The 20,161-nt window shown below is 36.6% G+C and overlaps 2 protein-coding genes across 2 annotated transcripts; both read right to left on the bottom strand.

The window, feature by feature from the left end:
• Positions 1-321: 321 nt before the first annotated feature.
• Positions 322-12,994, bottom strand: ccdc39 (coiled-coil domain containing 39). The gene is made up of 20 exons (XM_024273791.2): positions 12,760-12,994; positions 11,677-11,796; positions 11,406-11,552; positions 11,173-11,331; positions 10,943-11,035; positions 8,221-8,349; positions 7,953-8,144; positions 7,775-7,878; positions 7,576-7,702; positions 6,442-6,636; positions 6,192-6,356; positions 5,982-6,119; positions 4,390-4,598; positions 4,173-4,296; positions 3,948-4,107; positions 3,763-3,869; positions 3,333-3,473; positions 3,060-3,239; positions 2,891-2,955; positions 322-1,371 (listed from the first exon to the last, which is right to left on the bottom strand). Exons 1-20 carry the CDS (start codon positions 12,856-12,858, stop codon positions 1,194-1,196), a joined length of 2,832 nt encoding a protein of 943 aa, XP_024129559.1. The 5' UTR covers positions 12,859-12,994; the 3' UTR covers positions 322-1,193.
• A 545-nt stretch (positions 12,995-13,539) lies between these two features.
• dcun1d1 (DCN1, defective in cullin neddylation 1, domain containing 1 (S. cerevisiae)) lies at positions 13,540-20,005 on the bottom strand. Its single transcript, XM_024273793.2, has 7 exons — positions 19,916-20,005; positions 19,165-19,378; positions 18,881-19,049; positions 16,021-16,151; positions 15,856-15,938; positions 15,675-15,771; positions 13,540-13,806 (listed from the first exon to the last, which is right to left on the bottom strand). Exons 1-7 carry the CDS (start codon positions 19,916-19,918, stop codon positions 13,730-13,732), a joined length of 774 nt encoding a protein of 257 aa, XP_024129561.1. The 5' UTR covers positions 19,919-20,005; the 3' UTR covers positions 13,540-13,729.
• Positions 20,006-20,161: the final 156 nt, after the last annotated feature.

Below are 20,161 nucleotides of genomic sequence, written 5' to 3'. Positions count from 1 at the left end.
AGTTTCTAGCTCCACCTGAACTAGTTTAGTCTGGTCTTGGCCTCAGAATAAGAACTTGGCTTGTGTAGTCAATCAGTGGCTGAATGGAAAAGCACTGATGCATCAGAAGCACAGAGGTGGAGATGATGGCAGAGAAAGACCTTCTAACCTCTCCTAAAAAGCAGTCATTTTATATTCAAACTATTTCTCGAGATTATGTTCCATCTATCACCAACCCTTGTGTTGCCTTTTTGACTCTTTTGCAGGAAAATGATTTGCAAAGACTTCACAAATGATCATGATCAACAGGATAAAACATGACTCAGAGAAACTGGAGACATCTTTGTGCGTGAGGGACAAGACAAGCTGCTTTTATTGGTTGTCTCTTGCCATCTGGTTCTCCAGGGAGACTGCACCTCTCATTCCTCTTGAAGAAATGAGAAACACCTCCAGAAATCACAGTCAATAAACACAATCTACCATATCTGCAGATTCCTATATATCTTAATTAAAGGAAAAGGTAAATTATATATAGAGTATATTCTTGTACTGTGGACCTGTGGATTGTGGTTTTATTTGTGCTATGAAATAGAAAACGATGAAAACTGTAGGGTTACATTAAAATACTAACACAAAGTATAAGGAAACCTGGGTGAAGTGCTGTGAGAAAAGGAGATGAAATATGCATGATCCACCTCACACCTGCAGAGGCTGCTGCAGGTGTGAGGTGGAGCAGAAGACGGCTCCTATACAGCTGTGGAACTGAACGTCTCAGTAACACATCCATTACACCCAAAAACTGTTGAAGTTAGCGTTGGTGCTTTTGGAAAACAACCCTCATTATTTACCTGACTGGTCGTCTAACCTACAGCATCATGGTTTGAAGCTGCAGCTGGATGAGCACAAACTCCTGCAGCATTATAAATAATGTTCTCAGCTGAACTGAGATTATGCAGAGCAGCTGAAGAGGTGTCAGACTCACACGAAATCTTGTTGTCTTAACATTAAACAAAAAAACATTAACGTAATTTACATAAGACATCACGTACCAGTTTGATTGACTTTTTTCACAATTTTTGACTCAATAACAGCAACAGAACTTTAACAAATGAGCCTCAATATGGACGCTCCTCACAACAAACACTTAAAATGTATTAATCTTTTAGCTCTAAAGTCATAAACCTAATAAAAAAATTGATTCATGTTTGCTTTGTTCAGTTTGATGACAGACTGGATCTGCCCGACTTCTTGCTGCTTGCAGGGCTGGAGCATTCCATGGAGGAGGTTGGAGAGAAAGCTGCAGGCAAATCCAGTTGCAGATCCAAAGCCTTCACACTGAGGGAGGCACTCCTCAAAGCCCCTCGGCTTAGAGTGCTCGAGGACACAGACGACCTGCGGTCGAGGGAGAACGACATTCAGGTTATTTTTATATTATCAACTTCACCAAACAGGTAAAGGATTGTTTGTAGTAGTAGTAGAACATTTTTTAACATAAAGAGGAAAAATGGCGTGTATAATTAAATTAAATTAAATTAAATTAAATTAAATTAAATTAAATTAAATTAAATTCAATTCAATTCAATTCAATTCAATTCAATTCAATTCAATTCAATTCAATTCAATTCAATTCAATTCAATTCAATTCAATTTAATTCAATTCAATTCAATTAAATGTTTGGATGCATTTGTTTCTGCTCCATAACAGTAATAATTGAATATTTCTTTGTAATATACATTATTTATAACTAACCCACTAGATACATTCACATTGAACACAATACCATTCATTATTTAGGTTAAATTTGCTGTTCACATACGTTATACTCTCCTAAATATTTACTGTACAGCAGTAATTTCAAGGAGTATTGTAGAAGCGTGGGACATGCCTGAAATACCGTATACCTAGTTATATAGTTAAATAAAAAATTATGCAATAGTTTGGATGCATAAAAATTGTATTTTTTGTTTAAATAAAAAATGTTAATAATTTAGATCACATTTCTGCTGCCAACAAACTAAACTGATCTAATTTACAATTTGATAAAAAGCAAGCTTTGTTTGGCAAGCAAAGTTAATCTATCATTTAATGAATCAATATCACAATTTCCTAAGCAAAGAATGCTTTGATTAGATCAATTGAACCTCTAATCCGACATATTTGATTATTTTATAAAAACCTGTTTCCGTCCGAACTTAATTACTTCATAGATGCAACATATTATAACAACTAGTTACCGGTAATTGATTTTAAATGAATAGCCAGGCCCCTCCTCATTATCATATGCAATATGTGTGGTTATTGTTTCGTTGTCTAAGTACAATGAACAAAACTGTAATGGCAACACTTTTAATTTACTCTCCCATTTGTCATGAGATGAACTTGAAGATCTGAAACATTTTCAACATACACACAATAACTGTTTCTCTCAATGTTGTTGGGATGGATTGTCACAGCAAAGGAGAAATGCTCTTTATCACAGATTTAGACACATATTAGACAAATATTGTGAACAAATCTGACAGAAATTGTTATTTTGTGAGTGTAGTTCTTTGTGTTAATCTCAAGACAAACAGGAGCAAAACAAAAGTTTTGCATTTATATTTTTGTTTAGTGGTGATTGTTTTTTGGCTAAACTACAATTCTGCGTTTAGAATATTTTACAATTTGAATCCATATTTTGTCTGTGGCAGACATAAAAACTTGTCCACCTTTGTCAGGAGAGGGATCACACATCAATATCAGGGTCGGGTCATGTGGACCCAATAAGATGGCACATCTCATCTGCTCCTCCATTGTTCTTCTACATATTCTTCAAGTTCGTTCTCAAAACTAGATCAGAGTTCTTTTATCTTTTCATATCCATCATTCATCACGACTCATCCTTGTCAGGATCTTTATTTGGTGTCTAACCTGTGAGAAGCTGAGCTCCGGTGACTGGTGGACCCAGAGGGAGGAGGTGGAAGAGGCCGACCAGCCTGACCAAAACATCAAGAAGTTTGGAGAGATGGAGCAATTTGTCATAAATTCTTTGTGTTTTTTAATTATGACCTCTTAAAAGAAACTTCGTATGTGTCGTCACCTGCTGGAAGTGTTTCTCCAGCACTCCTCTGAGGTCAGGTTGGTCCTCCATGGCTTCATTCAACATCCTGTTGACTTTTTTGTTCACTTCCTTCAGCTCCACCAGCCTGATGTCTTTCTCTTCAAAAGTCTCCGCTTTGGTCATCTTTGCCGAGCGGATCTTTTTGGTCAGCTTTGAACACTGGAACACAGTACATGGAGTATCTTTAATAAACAAATATACGTGCTCACATTCTCCATACTTGGGGTGATGGAATATAGAAGGGAATCAAACCTCTTTAGTGGTTCTGTCTATTTTCTCTTGCATAGCAGCCATTTCTTTCTTCAGCTTAGTGATGATGGACTGTTTATGGTCTATCTTGCCTTTTTCCACTTGCTTGTTTTGAGGCAAACTTTTGAGGGAAGACTCCATGTCCTGCAAATGAACAATAAACAGATACTTGTAAACACACAGAATGTCATAAATATCACCTAAACTAAACGATCAAGTTAGGAAAATATTACACAAAAATATTTCTGATTGACATCCAGTCTTAACAGGTTTTCTTGAAAACTGAGAGATTTTTAATGTTCTTAGACTGTAACTTACTGTCATAATTGCCCTTTTTTGTCATATATATGCCCAGCACAAACCTCAAATACCCCAAAAAGTATATTTATATATTTGTACAACAGTAAAGCTGAACATTTTATATAATAATAACCTCTAAGTCTTGTTGGAGTTCTTGCATTTGCTGTTTCTTAAATTGGATGGTCATCTGAGTGGCATTCAGCTGCTCCTCCAGCTGGAGTTTTTCTAGATACTCTGGGCCTGGAAACAGTCAGCATTAGCTTTTGATTTACAATCACAAAACCACAAGTGAAGTTTTGGACTTCCATCAGTACGTACTTGACTTGTCAACTGTAAGGAGGGATTTCCGTAAATGGGAGTTGAGGTGGTTGAACACCATGATGGTGTTGTCCAGAGCTTTAGTTTCCAGCTCCATCTTGTGAACTTCAGCGTCCAGATCGTTTTTCTTCTGCTTGAGCTCTTCCTTCTCGAGTGCGGCCTGGTGACACAAGCAACCAGCGGTGAGTCTGCCACACTACAGATGTAGTGGTTGATGCTCCTCACCTTTGTGATGCAGTGAGCCTGCACTTTTTCAGCCTGGCCTTCAGGCGCCCCAATGGAAAGGGCCAGGATCTCGAAGCGGATCTTCAGCTGCTCGATCTTCATTAGCTTCTCATTGAGTTCAACACTGCAGTAGAAACAGGGTTTCCTCAGGAAATGCCAGTTCCAGTGATCACACAGAAGAGAACTGAGAGCATAGTTGCATTCAGGACTCTCTTACTTCAGCTTGTTCTTCTCCTTCTCGCTGTTCTTGAGCTGCTTCTTGATCAGATTTAAGAACAACTTAATCTCCTCGTCTCTCTCTTTCATGGCTGTCTGCAGCTCTAGTTTCCTCTTCTCTAAGGACTGCACACTGTCCTCCTTTTTATCCAGCAGCTCCCTTTTACGGTTCACCTCCAGCTGCAGCATTTTGTGCTCCAGGATTGTGTTCTGATTGGAAATGCACAACAAAAAAGTGAAAGTAGCTCCATTTATTATAACATTCTACTTCAGGGTTTACTTTAGTTGTTGCCATCTGCTGTTAACACCTGACCTTTTTCTGAATTACACATAATTATAATAATTATCTTTTTAATTTATTTATTTTTTTTACATAAAGGTCCCAAGACAATACTGTAAGTTTGACTGTGTGATGTTACGATAAGGTCAAAAAGATTGTAGTCCTACTCCTTAAAGAGCCTATACCAAGACTTTCTTAAGCTTTTCAGAGTAAACTATATCCATATAAATGATCATATATTACTTTTAGCACACTAAAGAACAAATTATTTATGAAATATTAATTATTTTTGTGAGTTTTTTTCCTACCTAGAAGTAAAATGACTAAATCTCTGAGACTTCGCCTTTCTGTGTTTCATGACATCAACCTAAAGCTGGCCAGCATGTCTGTGTTTCGCCCAGGAAAACTAAAATCCAAACTTTTGCAAAAATCAATGTGCAGACTGTGTATCTGCCTTTAGTAGCCCTGGGCATCACGACACTGGTTGTAGTAATGGCTGGGGCTAGCGGCTGAGCTAGCTGAGTGGCAAAGCTAGCAACTAGCTGTGCTCAGCTGCTAGATTCACTGCTCAGCTAGCGGTACTAAGCTAGCTGCTGAGTACCACTAGCTGAGTGGAGAAATTGGGTGTGTTTGTTAGCCTGGGCAGCAGTTCTGGCAGCACAATCTCTTCCTGAAAGGGCTAGTTCTCACTTTGTGACATCAGCTCATGAGAACCCGCTTGTTTTCTTGGGTAGGCTTATATGAGGGGATGACATTGAGAGCGCAGGTTTTTAAAGGAATACTCAGAGAGAGAGAGATCAAAATAACAGTTTGGGGGTTTTTTATAGTGAGGAATGAACAGTATAATACACTTGAAAGCTCAAAAAGTTGATTTTGCATGGTACAGACACTCTAAAAAGACAATAGAGGTCTGTAATGTTCATCATCATTTCAAATGTTATAAAAAAGGCATCAAAAATAAAGTCATCTGTATTGACATTTTGTTCTAGAATGAAACTTAAATTGCAGAAATGTTTTGTATGTCTACCACGGACACCAGAGAAGATGTAGAACCTTAAAAAAAAAAAAAAAAAGTTGTCCAGATGACCCCACCTTTGATGTAAACATGCCTAGGATAGCACAATAGTTACAAGGACAAGATGGTTTTACTATTAAGGTAAAAAATAGATTTTTTTTTTTAAATCTTGAAAGCCTAAAAGAAACTTACAAAACATGTTCAACTTTCTTTACTGATATAAATCACAAATTCATACACAAAAGAAATAGAATAATTTTACTTTGAGTGAGATTCTTATAGCATTTAGTTGAAGTACCTGTTTCCTCAGAGAAACTCTCTTCAGCTCCTTTTCATTGGCCTCACAAAGTATCCTGAGCCCCTCTGCTTCCTCCAGCATTTCTCTCTGCCTAGCCTCCGATTTCTCCAGGGTCTTCCTGAAACACCAGATTTGGTGCTGCACAGCATGGTTTGGGAAATGTTAATGTTGTGGTTGATAAATTCAGCATCTGTACAGTTTCAAACTGACCTCGCCCTCCTTGACCTCTCTGCTCATCATTCTGTCCATCTCTTTCTTCTCCTCCAGATCTTTGGTGAGCTCAGCAAGCTTTGCGTTCAGCATTTCCTTTTCGTCCACAGGAATTTCGCCCTGCAGCCTCCTCAGTTTAATTTTCAGCTGCATTAGCTCTCTCTCCTACATAACACAATCAGACGACATGAAACATGAGATTTTAGGCACCAGTTTACAACTGTTAATCTCTGTACTCTATCACACGTGCCTGAGTGATTAAGATGGATTCCTTGTCTCTTGTGTCCGTATTGAGTTTTCCAAGCCGGTTTTTCAGTGCGCTGATGTTGACTTTAGCCCCTGAAATGAGCACCGTGGATTCCTTCTGCTTCCCCTTCAACACTTTCAGTTGCTCCTTTTGAGCGAACAGTTCCCCCATGAGGAAACGTTGATGAGCATCCACCTCCTGTAGCAGAGCATGAGTAGGAGGTTACACCATAAAATCAAGGGTCAAGTTTGTTCGCATAAATGTGGAAGTTTTTCTTTTTTTAAAGAGAGGTATAGCAAGGGTTTTTCCAGAAAATTTCTGGACCATCAAAAATCACTGGTTAAAGAAAAAAAAAAAAAAAGAAAATTCAAAGGTTTAAAAAAAATTAAAAATTGATGGAACAGAAAAACTTCCATATATAAACCTCTACTTTTGGAAAAGTTGAATATCTCACAGCATAGTGAAAAACTATTTAAAGTGTTATAAAAATTAGAAATTAAATAGATTTTAAACAACAAAAGCCTCAAAACAAACCAATCTGAAAATGACAAACACTTAGAATTAGAAATTCTACACTTTTATAAGCAAATTTTCATTTAGATGTTTGATTAGTTTAAAAACAATGGGGAAAAAAAGCAGCTAAAATTACATCCTTTTCTTAAAAAGCTAAGAAGAAATCTAGAACTTTACTATTAACTCATGTTAGGTTTGTAACAACTATAAGAAGCAACAAATTTGATTTTGGGAAGTTGCATTCTCTGAAAATTCAAATTAAAAAGGGTTCTTCAATCTGTAAAATAGTACATAGAAAGATTGTGGAATAGAAAAACCACAAATGCTTAATCCAAAATCCAGCGTATATTCTACATACGGTAACAAATATGGTCTTTGTCTAGCTGCATTTTTTGTCTGCTCCTGATTCACTATGATTTGAATAAAGAAATACTCAAAAATGTAATTTTAAGCTTGATTTTCTTTATCCTCCGTCATCAGAAAAATGCCATATCAAAATGTTAAAATCACCAAACTCAGTTTTTAAAATCATCCAGGAACAGCTGGTCTTCTGTGCTCACTAATACCTCTCTAACAGCTGAACCTTCAGCAGAAGGAGTTCAGAATTCGGAGTGATTTCTTCACCTTGATGGCCTTTTCCCCTTCCCGAAGGATCTGCTCCATCTCAGCAACTTGGTCCTGCTCGGCAGCCTGGCTAACCTTGGCCAGCTTCTCTTTCAGTGCTGCGTTGTAGGCCTCTGCAGTGTGCACTCTACAACACATATGTCACAATCACGCTAAAACAACACACTTGTACACTCAGATATGAAGGAACTTCACCAACTTGTCTTTCTTCTCTTGAAGCTCTTTCTTGGATTTGCTCACAAGGCCAGACAGCGCCCTCACACCCGAGTTTATATTGTCCAGTTCGTGTTTGCAATTATCCAGCTGCAACACACTTAAGAATTTATTATTTTATGAGAAATTTTAAACATGAATGAGTTTATATTCTAGGAACTCACCTGTTCTTGCAGCTTCATGCAGATGTTCTCCTCCCCCTTCAGGTCCTGCTGCAGTTTTGCAGCCCGTCTGTTTGTCAGAGTCATTTTTTTCTCTGTTTCCTTGTTGTTGTTTTGCAGCGTCTGCAGCAGCTGATTCAGGTCTGCAATGGCAGCATTCTTCTCCCTAACCTCCTGGTTAGCCTGCGCAAGTTCCTGGAATGGAAGCAAAGCTCGGCGGGAGAACTTCATGCCTGCACTCAGAATCTGTTAGCACTAGTGAAGGTTTTACCAGCGCGCACTGTTGCATCTCGGTGTCTTGCCGCTTCATCTGCTTTACTGTGTTTTCCCATTTCTGGATGAGCTGCTGATTGTCCTGGTGAACCTGTTGCATGTTGTCTCTCACTGTTTTTAAAGCAACCTGTTTGGACAGCATGAGTGTGGGAAAAAAAAAGGAAAACAAGTGTTATCGTCTTTGGAGAACACAGAGATGTTTGATGGGATGATGCGATTTTTAAAGTGAACTTTGAATCATTCCTATCGGGTCAGATCATTTAAAAAGCACATAACCAAGGTGATATACAGTAACCTACTTAGCATGAAATCCAACAAAAATATGGTGTTCCATTAAATACATAATTTGTGGCCGAATATTAGTGTTTTGAGCCTACTAGTTAAGAAATTATGGTCACAATTTACCTGTGGTGTATTTGGAGGCACAGATTTGTATTTTGTGGCCACAAATTAGCACTTTATTAGTATAAATGACAACAAATGAGCATTTTATTAGAATGTGATGGTCACAAATTAGCTTATTTTTTAGCATTATATGGTTATAAATTAGTATTTTGTTAGCATTTTGAACCATAAATTAGTATTTTATGGAAGTTTTTCTACCAATTTTGCATTTCTTTTTAGCATTTTTTGGCCATAAATTAACCCTTTATTAATATTTAATCGAAACAAATTAGAATTTCATTAGCATTTTGTGGTCATAAATTTGCTTTTTTATGTTAAAATTATGTGTTTATAAATTAATATTTTGTGGCCACAACTTAGTATTCTGTTAGCATTTTGGACCATAAATTAACATTTTATTAGCATTTTGTGGCTTCCAATTTTGCGGGGTTTTTTTAGCATTTTGTGACCATAAATTAGTATTTTATCAACACTTTCTGGCTAAAAATTGGCATCTTGTGGCCAGAAGTGAGCACTTTATTAGTAATAACGAAAACAAATTAGCATCTTGTGCACACAAATTAGTATTTTTGCATTGTCAGCTTCTACTTATGATTTGTGGCAACACGATGCTCACTTCTGTGCTCAAAATGCTAGAAACATTCGTTGCTATGAAATACTAATAAAATGCTATTCTCTGGTCACATAATGCTAATTAAGTACCAATTTGTGACCATTAAATACTAATTTGTAATCACAAAATGCTAAATCATGGCCAAAAATGACCAATTTGAAGGAACAATTTGTTTTATTGTCATGTCCAGGGCTCCATTCTATGCAAAGAAAAATAGACTTTTTATTATCTGTTATTATTTTTCTTTTCTTTTTTTTTTAGTTAAAGTTACTCTGGAATTAAAGTGAAAGATGTTGTACTGATGGATAACTGAATTTGTTAGTGAAGGAAAATCATTTCTTTAAGATATTTTTTGATGAAAAACCAGTGGAACGAACTGTAGTAACTTAAAAAATCTACCCCTCATCCACACAGAAAGAAGAAGGCCTGGGTATATTGAACATGTGGCAGCATTAGAAGATAAATATTAGATACCTTGAGCCTGAAGAACTTTGTTTTTTACTTTTTAGTGAACATTGCATCATACTAAAGCGCTTTTTTCGTATTTATGACAAATGAACCTGTTGAATTGAAACAGAGTAATAGAGGAGGGACTGTTTTTCTTCTTCAATTCTAAACAAAGGGTTCCTTTAGAAAGTTGACCTGCAGCCATTCATCTCCAGTGTGTGTTTTATTTTTAGGAAATAATGTGTGTTACAGTTTTAGCTAGCATCACATGCCTTCAGAACGGGTGACACCCCTGACTAAAAAATGTTATAGTTGAGCTTCCATACAAATGAATGAAGTGCAAGCAGGATGCAATAATATTTTTTGGTGCAATTGTTGCACAAATTTCTGTCTACACATTAGTGCTGCCACAAACAATTATTTTAATAGTCGACTAATCACTGATTCTTATTTCAGATAGTCGACTAATCGGGTCATGCGCAAAGTAGATGTAAAGCACACGTCATTAGCTTTTAACTAACTAAAAACTAGATATATAGCATCACCTGCGATAATGCTAATGTAAATGCTGTTAGCTGAATTTTTGCTGCTGAAGATGCTAATGCTGATAGCTGGAGATGCTGAAATTGATAGCTGAAAACACTGAAGCTAATAGCTGAAAATTCTGAAGCTGTTAGCTGAAAACGCTCAAGCTGATAGCCAGCTAAAATCTTAGTTAAATGCTAAATTAGCCTAAAAAACTGAAAAAAATCCTAAATTAGCCAAAATAGCTAGCATGTAGCTTAAATATTAGCTAAATTCCAAGTTAGCCTTAAAAACTGAAATAAAATCTTTAAATTAGCCAAAATAGTTAGCATGTGGCTAAAAAATTACCTAAACTCCTAAATTAGCCAAGATAACCTTAATAAAATACCAAAAATAGTCCAAAAAGCAAGCCTAATGCTCTTATAAATTTCAACTTTACTACACTCTCACTCCATATAATGTAAAGTTACGACTAATCGACTATTAAATTAGTTGTCGACTATTTTAATAGATTAGTTGTCGATTAGTCGACTTATCATGGCCGCCCTACTGCACATAAAGTTAGAGTTGCAAAGACTACAGTATTTACAGTTTTTCTTTCAGTGAGCAATAATATTGTATTTCTTGAGGCATGAAGGAAACTTTGTTATTGACCACATTCACCTTTTTATTAAATTAATTTAGTGTTTTTGTACACATGAAGGTTTCCATGTGTATTTTCTTCCATTACCTCCACAGATGTCGTTTCTGTCAGCTCCTTCTCATAGGCTTTGCGGTTTTTATTAAGTTCCAGCCGTTTCTTCTCTATAGCCAAGGTGAGCGACTAAATCAGGACAGATAAATCTCAGATTAGAATGAGCCATCTTTGAAAAAAATACAGTTTTATCTGCGATTGTTTAATACAAAACCATTTAGTTTTGAAGTTATCCATCCTCAAACATTCTTTATTTCTCGGTATACCTTAACTTTCTGCCTATTTTGCTGGGAATTCTTGACCATGGCCATCGTATCCTCCTCTTTCTGTGCTGACTCCATCAGGAAAGCCTCCATGGCCTGCTGGTCCCACTGCATCTGCTGCCTAAACCTCTCAATCTTCTCTTGGGCTTCAGACAATTTCTCCTTCACACACAGAGAAAAGGTTTTGAAATAGCATTTATCACATGTATCACTGTTTTTGAAGGAATGCCACAGACCTCTATCATTTCTGCCTTCTCTTTGGTGGACCTCAGCTCTTTCTCAGTCCTTGTAGTCAGCTGAGCCAGATGACCCGATTCTCTCTCTGCAAGTGCGGTTAGATGCTGTTCAAACTCAAGCTCTTTTTCGTTTGCCTTCAGCAGAGCCTGTAGGTCATTTTAGAAAACAAAGAAGTCACACCTTCACTGTGTCTGTAACCCCTGCAGCATGAAGATGCCTCAAACTGCCTGCGAAAGGTGTAAGTAAGTAAATAAATAAAAACACACTGACCTCAGTGTTTTCCATCTCTTGTCTGGCATGTTGGAGTTTTAATTCTATCAGCTTCCTCTGTTCCTTCTTAGTTTCAGCTCTCGCACGTACTTCGACCAGCTGTTTTTCCTTTTTAAGAATCTGTTAAGAAAGACATTTATAAACACACATAACATATGCTAATTCAATTTTGGAAAAAAGATCCTCCAAAGTTTCCAGATAAAGAACTTTACATTTAAAAAAGAGTTTGATATGAACGTATTTTTCCTTTGTAAATATCCACCTATTTTCTCATCCACTTTGACATAGGGCCTCAATCACACATCTATACACACTCACATTCGGGCAATTTAGAGTAACCAATTCCTGTGAAGCATGTTTTTAGACAGTGGGAGGAAGCCGGAGTCCCCCTGGAGAAAACCCACACATCTCACAGAAAGGTCCAGTTAGTGGTTCTGCTTCAGGTCCCCCAGCTGGGACTGGAGCAGCTTTCTTGCTGTGAGGCAGGAGTGCTAACCACTGTGCCACCGTGCAGCTATAGCCTTACTAAATAAATAAGAGCTTTTTGGTACATAATTGAACAGTAAAAAGTAAATTATAAATGCAAAGATGGCAGAAATCCTCAGAAAAAAGGCTAGTATGTTTAAAATATATCTATAAATAAATCAAAAATGAAAGAAAAAGTGCCACTACCTGAGACAATACATGCATAAATGCTATTTTCAGTGTTTTTAAAATCCTTATTTTTGAGAAAAAGTACAATCTTAAAAGACAATCGTCTGCAGAATTGTTTAAAATAACTTCAAAGTTTAATAACTTTCAATCTGAATATTAATTAAAAAAAATAATAATAATATACTAAGTTGTATGTTTAAAAACTGAGTTTTCGGTACTTTTACAAGGATTTAAACATTATATGCATCATTTTTAATAGTTTTAAAATTATATTTAAATATTTTAAACACTTAAACTTTTAGTTTAAGTATAAGCCCCCATCTCCTCAACAGGTTGTGAGGTTTACGTTCTCCTAGTTTACTCTTTCATGTTAGTGCTTTGTCATCATTGTTTACCGGTGGGGTTTCCCAAAGCAACCGAGCCACTCACCATTTCTATAAGGGCTTTATCCTCCTCGTTGAGCCCCGGGACGGCGTAGCGTCTGTCCCAGCTCATCTCCTCCAACACAGCCTCAGCTAAGCTCGACATTTTATCGCGATACTTAAGAAAATTCAAACAAAGAATCAAAAGTTTCAGTATTTCTTTCAGTTCCCGAACCAAGCCAGCAAGACTGCCTCTTCGGTTTACAGTGAACTGTTAATCACCATGGAAACCACGCAGGTTAGTTCTGTCGTCAGCACGCAGGCGCAACGTGACCAGAACCGATCGTTTTTTTCTGTAAAAGTTTATGTTTTCAATAAAGTTAAAGAAAAAAATATTTAGCTACAAAACTCAGTTAACGAACATATTTAAAACATAATTTATCTCAATACATTCAAAACGCTTTGACTTTATTATAAACTACTTATGTAGTAGTTATACTGAAGTTGTATTCATTGTAAACATTTATTTTTTTTTAATAATAGAACAACACTCAGGCAAGGTGAAAGATAGCAAAGTGAAACATTTATTCTCTTTATAAGTCTGAGTTTAAACAGCATTATTCAAAAAAATCCACCCAATCATTTATATTGACTTGTCACGCAAATGAAAAGTTAAAATAAAATTAGAAATGCACATAAAATTCAACATTTAAATAACATCCCTAGAAAAACTACTGAAATTAACATTATAGTTTGGGTTTGTGTAACTTGTCTTCAAAGACATCAATCAAAACTAAACTAGAGTCCTTTTGGGGTCGGCTGGATTTGTCGGCCACAAAATCTCAACCCAATAAAAGGAAGTTCAAAGATGAACAACCAAAAGATCTGTGGGTTTATCTTTATACATACAAATGTGTGTGTGTTTTAATAAAGTCTCTGCAGTGTAAAATATTTCAGTCCTGAGGGTTGAGAAGGCAACAGAGTTCCATCTCAGTACGGTCCACTAGTCCTCCGTTCACTGCAAGTATTTCCAGCTGTTAAACCGTTGTGCTCTTGGTCCCGATTTGCGGTCGTGCAAACTCCACAAAGTCATCGATAAGTACAGGCCAGGCTCCTGCCAATGAAAGCAAACAATGAGTTCAAAAAATTAAACGACCGTATTTTCCGCACTGTGAGGACCACTTCAAACCCTTTTTTTTCTCCAAAAAATGACAGTGCACCTTATAATCCAGAACACCTTGTGTATGGAATAATCCTGGTTGTGCCAACGGATGTTGAAGCAATTTTTAGAGGTTCACGGTGCTCTGTCAAAAAGTTTGTTCGGGTATTATTGAGAATATGCTAATGTGGCTAATGTATAGCTGTTTTGGACTGTGTTTGTTTTTTTTTTGTTTACTTTACGCATTAATAACAAGGTTATGAATTAACGTAGCAATAGTAGCATTTGTTTTAGGGGTATCCGTTTTTTTTTTTTTTATGTGTTGCAAACAAGGTTGGGAGCTACACGTATTGTGAATATGCTAACGTGGCTAATTTGTAGCGGTATCTGAATTTTTTTTATTTTTTTTGTGTGTTACTAACAAGGTTGGGAGTTAGCATAGTCACAGTAACGTTGCTTATACTGGTATGCGTCTGTTTTTTACATGTTAATAACAAGGTTGGGAGTTACAGGCAATGAGATATATTGCTGGAGATAGCATGCTAGCATGTTAACATCATCCGAGATGCAAGAGACGGTCGCGATGCACTGCCGCAGGACAAATGCATTAGCAGATCCCACTCAGCTTCTATAAGGACTCGGGCACCCATTTAACACTGGGCAGTCGGTTTTCTGTACGCGACATATCCCTCGTCCGCCCGCCTGACAGGGATTGGGCGTTAGGCTTTTGGTTGGGCGTTGGGCTTTTCTCTATTCACTCGCCACTACTGAGGAAATCCTGGTTAGTTTCTTCTCCTTTGCTCAGTAATCTAATTACCAGCGTATCTTCTGCTCTGATTTGAGGTCCAACACACATAAATACCATGTACATCCTCCAGAAAAAAAAAGAAATCAGTGGTCCTGTCGGAAAATATGGAAATAGTGCGAAGTCTAAAGCTACCATTGACTTTGAATAGGCTACAAGATCAGATCTTTCTCAGATGTTTTGTATAAGCTCTGATTTATCAGCTGACAGGAATAATTTACTTGTGAAAAGTCACATCCTTGTTTTTACAGCTCTGTTTGTACAATTGTAGCACAGCAGTAAATGAGCATCTCAACATATCCAATATGTTGTCCAACCTTGCATATGCAACAAGCTAGCGTATCATCTCTAGCCTATATATAAAACTCACTAGTTACAGGTATCGTGAATATGCTACTGTGGCTAATGTGTAGCGGTATCTGACTGTGTTTTACATGTTAATACCAGGTTGGGAGTTAGTATAGTCACTGTAACATTTGTTTTAGTGTTATTAGTCGATATTTTGCGTGTTGCAAACAAGGTATCGTGAATACGCCAACATAGCTAACGCTTAGCGTGTTAAAAACAAATTCAGTGACTGTAAATGATCTTTTGTCTTCTGTGGTTCAATTCCATCCACTTTATTGTGAATAGTTGTGTCATCTCTTGTACCTGTATGATTGTCTGTCTGTCCGATGGAACTTGAACTTATCACACTCACGCATCACACACTGATAAGCATGCGGGCAGACTACTGCGGGGCGTGGCAAAGGGAAAAAAAGCGTATCAAGGTTGGGGCAGCTGTTGACTCTTTTAATTTAGAGTCTAACAGAGTAGAGGACCCATTGACACTAACCCCGAGTGGTCTTAGATCAAGACTGGAATGCAACACAAATGACAGGGAAAGTGACCCAGTCACTGTGAAGGTCAATAAAATCTGATGCACTGACTTATCTCTGACCATTCATTTATTGTGCGCCCTATAGTGCGGGAAATACGGAACAGCCTTTTTTGTCACGCTGCTGGCAATTTTCCTGACCTTCTTCGTCATAATTTGACATGTCATCTGTGATCATGGAGCTAAAGTCCAGCAGGAGATTCCAAGTGTCCTTGGGAATAGATCTTTTGTGGTGCTCCTGTAACAAAATGTGGAAATTCAAATACCGAGTTAGAAATAAACACATTTACTAGCGCTTTTCTTTCTTTTTTTTTCAACTTACAATTAAATATTTGTTCCACAAGTCCAAAAACTTGAATTTCCCTGGCAGTACTAAATTCCAATATGCGATTGCCATGTCTAGATCTGGGGGAGAAAACACAAGTCAGTATAGGGAAACATTAATGAGCATAGTAACAAGCAACAAGAACAACAAAAAGGTTCTTACCCAAACCTTTCTGGCCAGGATTCTTAGCAAAGTTAAATGTAAACTGGTAAAAGTCCTTGAATTTCCCCGGGTCCTTCAGTTCTTGCTCCATCTTTGGCAGCTGAGCCTTCAGCTTGTCTATGCTGTCACACCTGTGTAAGATTGAAGTGTGAGTGCTTTGGTTCAGTAATGAAAAAAGGTTCTCAAATAGTACAATCGCCTTTAAATTAAAACTAAAGCAACACAAAAAAGAAACCCAAACATCATCTGCAAATTCTATACTTAAAAATAAAAAAGGATTTAGATTTACATGGAAGTTATGAATATGAGTATTAGTTATTGTGATAAACTTTTGATTTGCCATCATATCATACCATTATATTCTGTATTTTTATACACTCGTGTATTTCTGAGTTTTTCTTTTTTACCTTTATGCAAATATATTAGGTGGAGGCTTTAAATAAGCCCTTTGGGATTGTCTTTGCCTCTCCCTACACTGTCTATTGCTTTTTTTTCTTTTCTTTTAAGAGACCAAAATAATAAAAACCCATTTCAAAATAATTTTAGAAAACGTAAAGAGGTAAGGTAAAGAAGTTTCAACAGCTAGGCACATCAGCTCACAGATTTAAGCCCTTTTACTGTCAAACTGTCAAATCAAAACAAAAATTAATAAAAAATTAAAGTAAAAAAATTGGCTACGTTTGGAGTGATCACTCAAAGTATGCCGTCTGTTAGTGCAAACAATGAACTGGAACATTTCCTATCTTTTCTAACAAAATGATTTTTCTCTGAGTTTTCCAGTCAGTCATTGTGTTCGATACTCATGTCACATACATGTGTTATGATTGTGATATAAAACAGTTTCAGTAAAAATGTTACGTCTGGTTCACACCGAACGCGGAAGCACTGCAAAGCGGCACGGATTGGAGGCCACTTCCATTCGCCGCCCTCGTTAACCTATGGTGTAGCTCGCACAAGACGGCTGCCTCACGTCATGCAGCGATCGTTTCTGCATTTGGTCTATTTTTTCTGCAACCCGCGAGTGATCCGCGTCCATTCTGGCAGAAAATTACACCAAGAAACGCAAGAACATCATGTCAATTTTCAAAATAAAACCAATTTTTCACGATAAAATATCACTTTAGACAAACGCAATCCCATTTTTGTATCTAAGCTGACTGTAGAGATGAAAATAAACACACAACATACAAAAAAAAAACAAACAAAAAAAAAAACAGAAACACAATTGAACATAGTGGGCCTACTAAGGAGCGGGGAGGGGTCTGATGATGGGAAAAAAATGCTGTAAATAACCACGGCTGAGCAGACGCACCTGTCGATCGTCACGGAAAAATACGCATCTTGAATGGATACTGCGCACACACCACGTCCGGCATGAACCAGACGTTAAAAAGTTTCCTTAACAAGAAGAATACTTTAAAATGATAGTTTAATTTAATGTATGTTGTGCTAGTTTAGGTTTCTTCCTCCCGATTATTCTTTATAAGGAAAAACACCCAATGGGATCTGGGACTTCAGCTGTAAGATCAAGTTGAGCTGCTGCAACGTAGCAGAGATGATGATTAATTTAATTTATTGGTTATTTGAAGGACCAATTGTTGACAATACACAAAAAAATTACAGATATTAAACTAATTTAAGAAATAAAGAAAAGCATTGATTAAAAAACAAAGAGAATGTAACAAAAATGTTAGGAAAGATCATTACTCATAATCATAAATACAGATTTTTACCAGTGATGTATACAATTCAGACTTGGGTCACAATGGATTCATTAAATATAGTCATTATTAACTAAAGTCAAGTAGAGTTACATTTACTTCTTGAAAAAGTAGAAGGACAGTGGCATGTAAACCTTATTTTGAATAGTAGCTGAATTCTAAATTTTGTTTTTTTTATTATTTTTCCTGAATTGTTTGTGTATTTTAGCAGCACGTTTTCCTGTTAACACTTCATAGAATAGGATGTGGCACATTAATTTCTATGAACCACTGTTACTCCTGCCAAGAAAAATGACAGGCATCAAGGTAAAAGATCTCATTTCATTATGTTTTCACTAAAATTACCTAAATTATTAAAAATTCTGACTTTTCAAAACCGTTTTAAAACGTCAACTAAAGACTTACCTTTTTAGAATGGATTTTAATACTTAAAAAAAAATCTTTATACGACTCTTGTACTCTAAACTTGAGCTTAGTTTGGTTCAAGTTAGTAAATTTCTATGGATGTAAACATAGTCTTTGTCATCTCAGGATGTTTAGAGATCAAGTTTGCGTATTTTAAAAAACTCTAAGCATCTCTAATCCTATCTCCATGTCTGGGTTCATGAGACAATTCAGACTCTCACAGTACGGTGAGCTTCACTCCTGTTGCTGGAGCTGTGTCTGACTGAACGACAGCCGTGTCGTTTTCATGTCTCTGATCCGAGTTTAAAGATCTGATGTTCCGCATTAGTCAGAGGAGGAAAAATAAAAATGAGAAAAAAATATATATAAAAATAAGAATAAAAGGAGACTCAAGCAGGCTGCCTCTCCGAGCTGCTCTTACCGTATACTTTAGAATTTAAACTAAAGTTATTTTGAATTTACAAACTCCTCAAAACGATTGATAAATTATGTATATTAACATTTTTCCTCAATAGTTTTTTGTGAGGTGAGGGTAAGTATGTATAGTCGAACATGACAAAAACATTTTAGCAGACTTGATTTTCAAAAGAATTACTGACACAAATGTGTACTTAATCTGCTAAATGTCCATCCAGTGCAAAAGTACAGGAAGTTCTTTTGGCAATAATTTTGTTTTCCACAAAAGCTTATAATAAGTGTGTCAAACAACAAAAAAATAAATAAAAACTTCTCACCCCTGTTCCGTCATGCCATCCATGAACTCTTGCTTGGAGAACTCACATTGTGTTGCAGCTCGAAATTTCCAAGCTATGAGAAGGACACTTATACTTGCAGGATCCAACCCCAGGTCATCGCAGAAGAGCTGAATCCCATCAATGCCTATTTTGTTGGGATCGTGGGGATCTAAAAACAGACATAATAGCAGCACAAATACCTGTTTACCATGTAGAAGGGAATAATTAACGTATAATCTCCAGTTGGGGACATTTTTCCTGTTATTGAATGAGGTTTTCCATACCTCTGTATCTGTTGTAGAGCTGCTCGAGCTTCTTCTTGTCAAAGCCACCTTTTAGATTTGAAACGTAGAGCTCTGGATTTTGAAAAAACTTATCAATGGCAACATCTAGCTTCCAGTCATTTTGAGTCAAGTAACTCAATGCAGTTTTGTCACTGGACTGTGTGAAAACCACAAACTGTCGAACTTTATCCTTTTGAGAGGACTTCAGCTTGTTCTAGAAGATAAACAGGCACATTTCACACATCTTTTTTTTTATTTTTAAGTGACAGCCTACTTTGTTTCTTTGTTATAAAACGCCTAAAACAAAAAGATTTAAGTCAGGGAGTAGGAATTCGTATATTAAAAACAACCGTACATGCTAAAGATTAGCTGTATATACAAAATTAAAATCCCTTTAGTTAAAAAACGCTAAACGTGGGAATATAAGCAGAGTAGTCGAGTTAAAATTTCTCAGTTTTACACTTTATTAACACTCTCAACAATTAGCAAAGTCACACAAACGAGACTACGTAACGAAAAGGGGTTTTTTGTGCTTTACAGTTAGCTGAGAGACTAGCCAGCTTAGCAAGCCGCCCTGCCAGCTAGTTACCTAACGTAAGAAACTATGTTTGGCATTCATTATTTAGACCGAAAGTAAAGTTAACGAAGCGTTAACCTCACATTTTAAACCATGTGAGAATAAAATATCACAATTTAACACAAAATATGGATACTTTTACTAACAAATCAGAAAAGCAGAACATGTTCTTACCATGTTTGTCTTTGACTGACTCCTCTTCCTCCCATGAAGCTAGCAACAAATGACATCAGTTACAGTCACTGGTTGGGGGGAAAGTTCTTCAAAATAAAACAGCGGGATTTTTATTTATTTAAATGCTACTATTTTATGAATAAAAATAATAATAAATGGTTTCAATATATTTTTAAACTATTCAAATAACAAAAATATATTATATCCTGGAAGTTTTGACCCATATTTGATTTCTTTTTTTACTAG

This window comes from Oryzias melastigma, linkage group LG17 (assembly GCF_002922805.2).
Source record: "Oryzias melastigma strain HK-1 linkage group LG17, ASM292280v2, whole genome shotgun sequence".
Lineage (NCBI taxonomy): Eukaryota > Metazoa > Chordata > Actinopteri > Beloniformes > Adrianichthyidae > Oryzias > Oryzias melastigma.
Note: the sequence above shows the minus strand (reverse complement) of the source record. Positions and strands in the feature narration are given on the sequence as shown.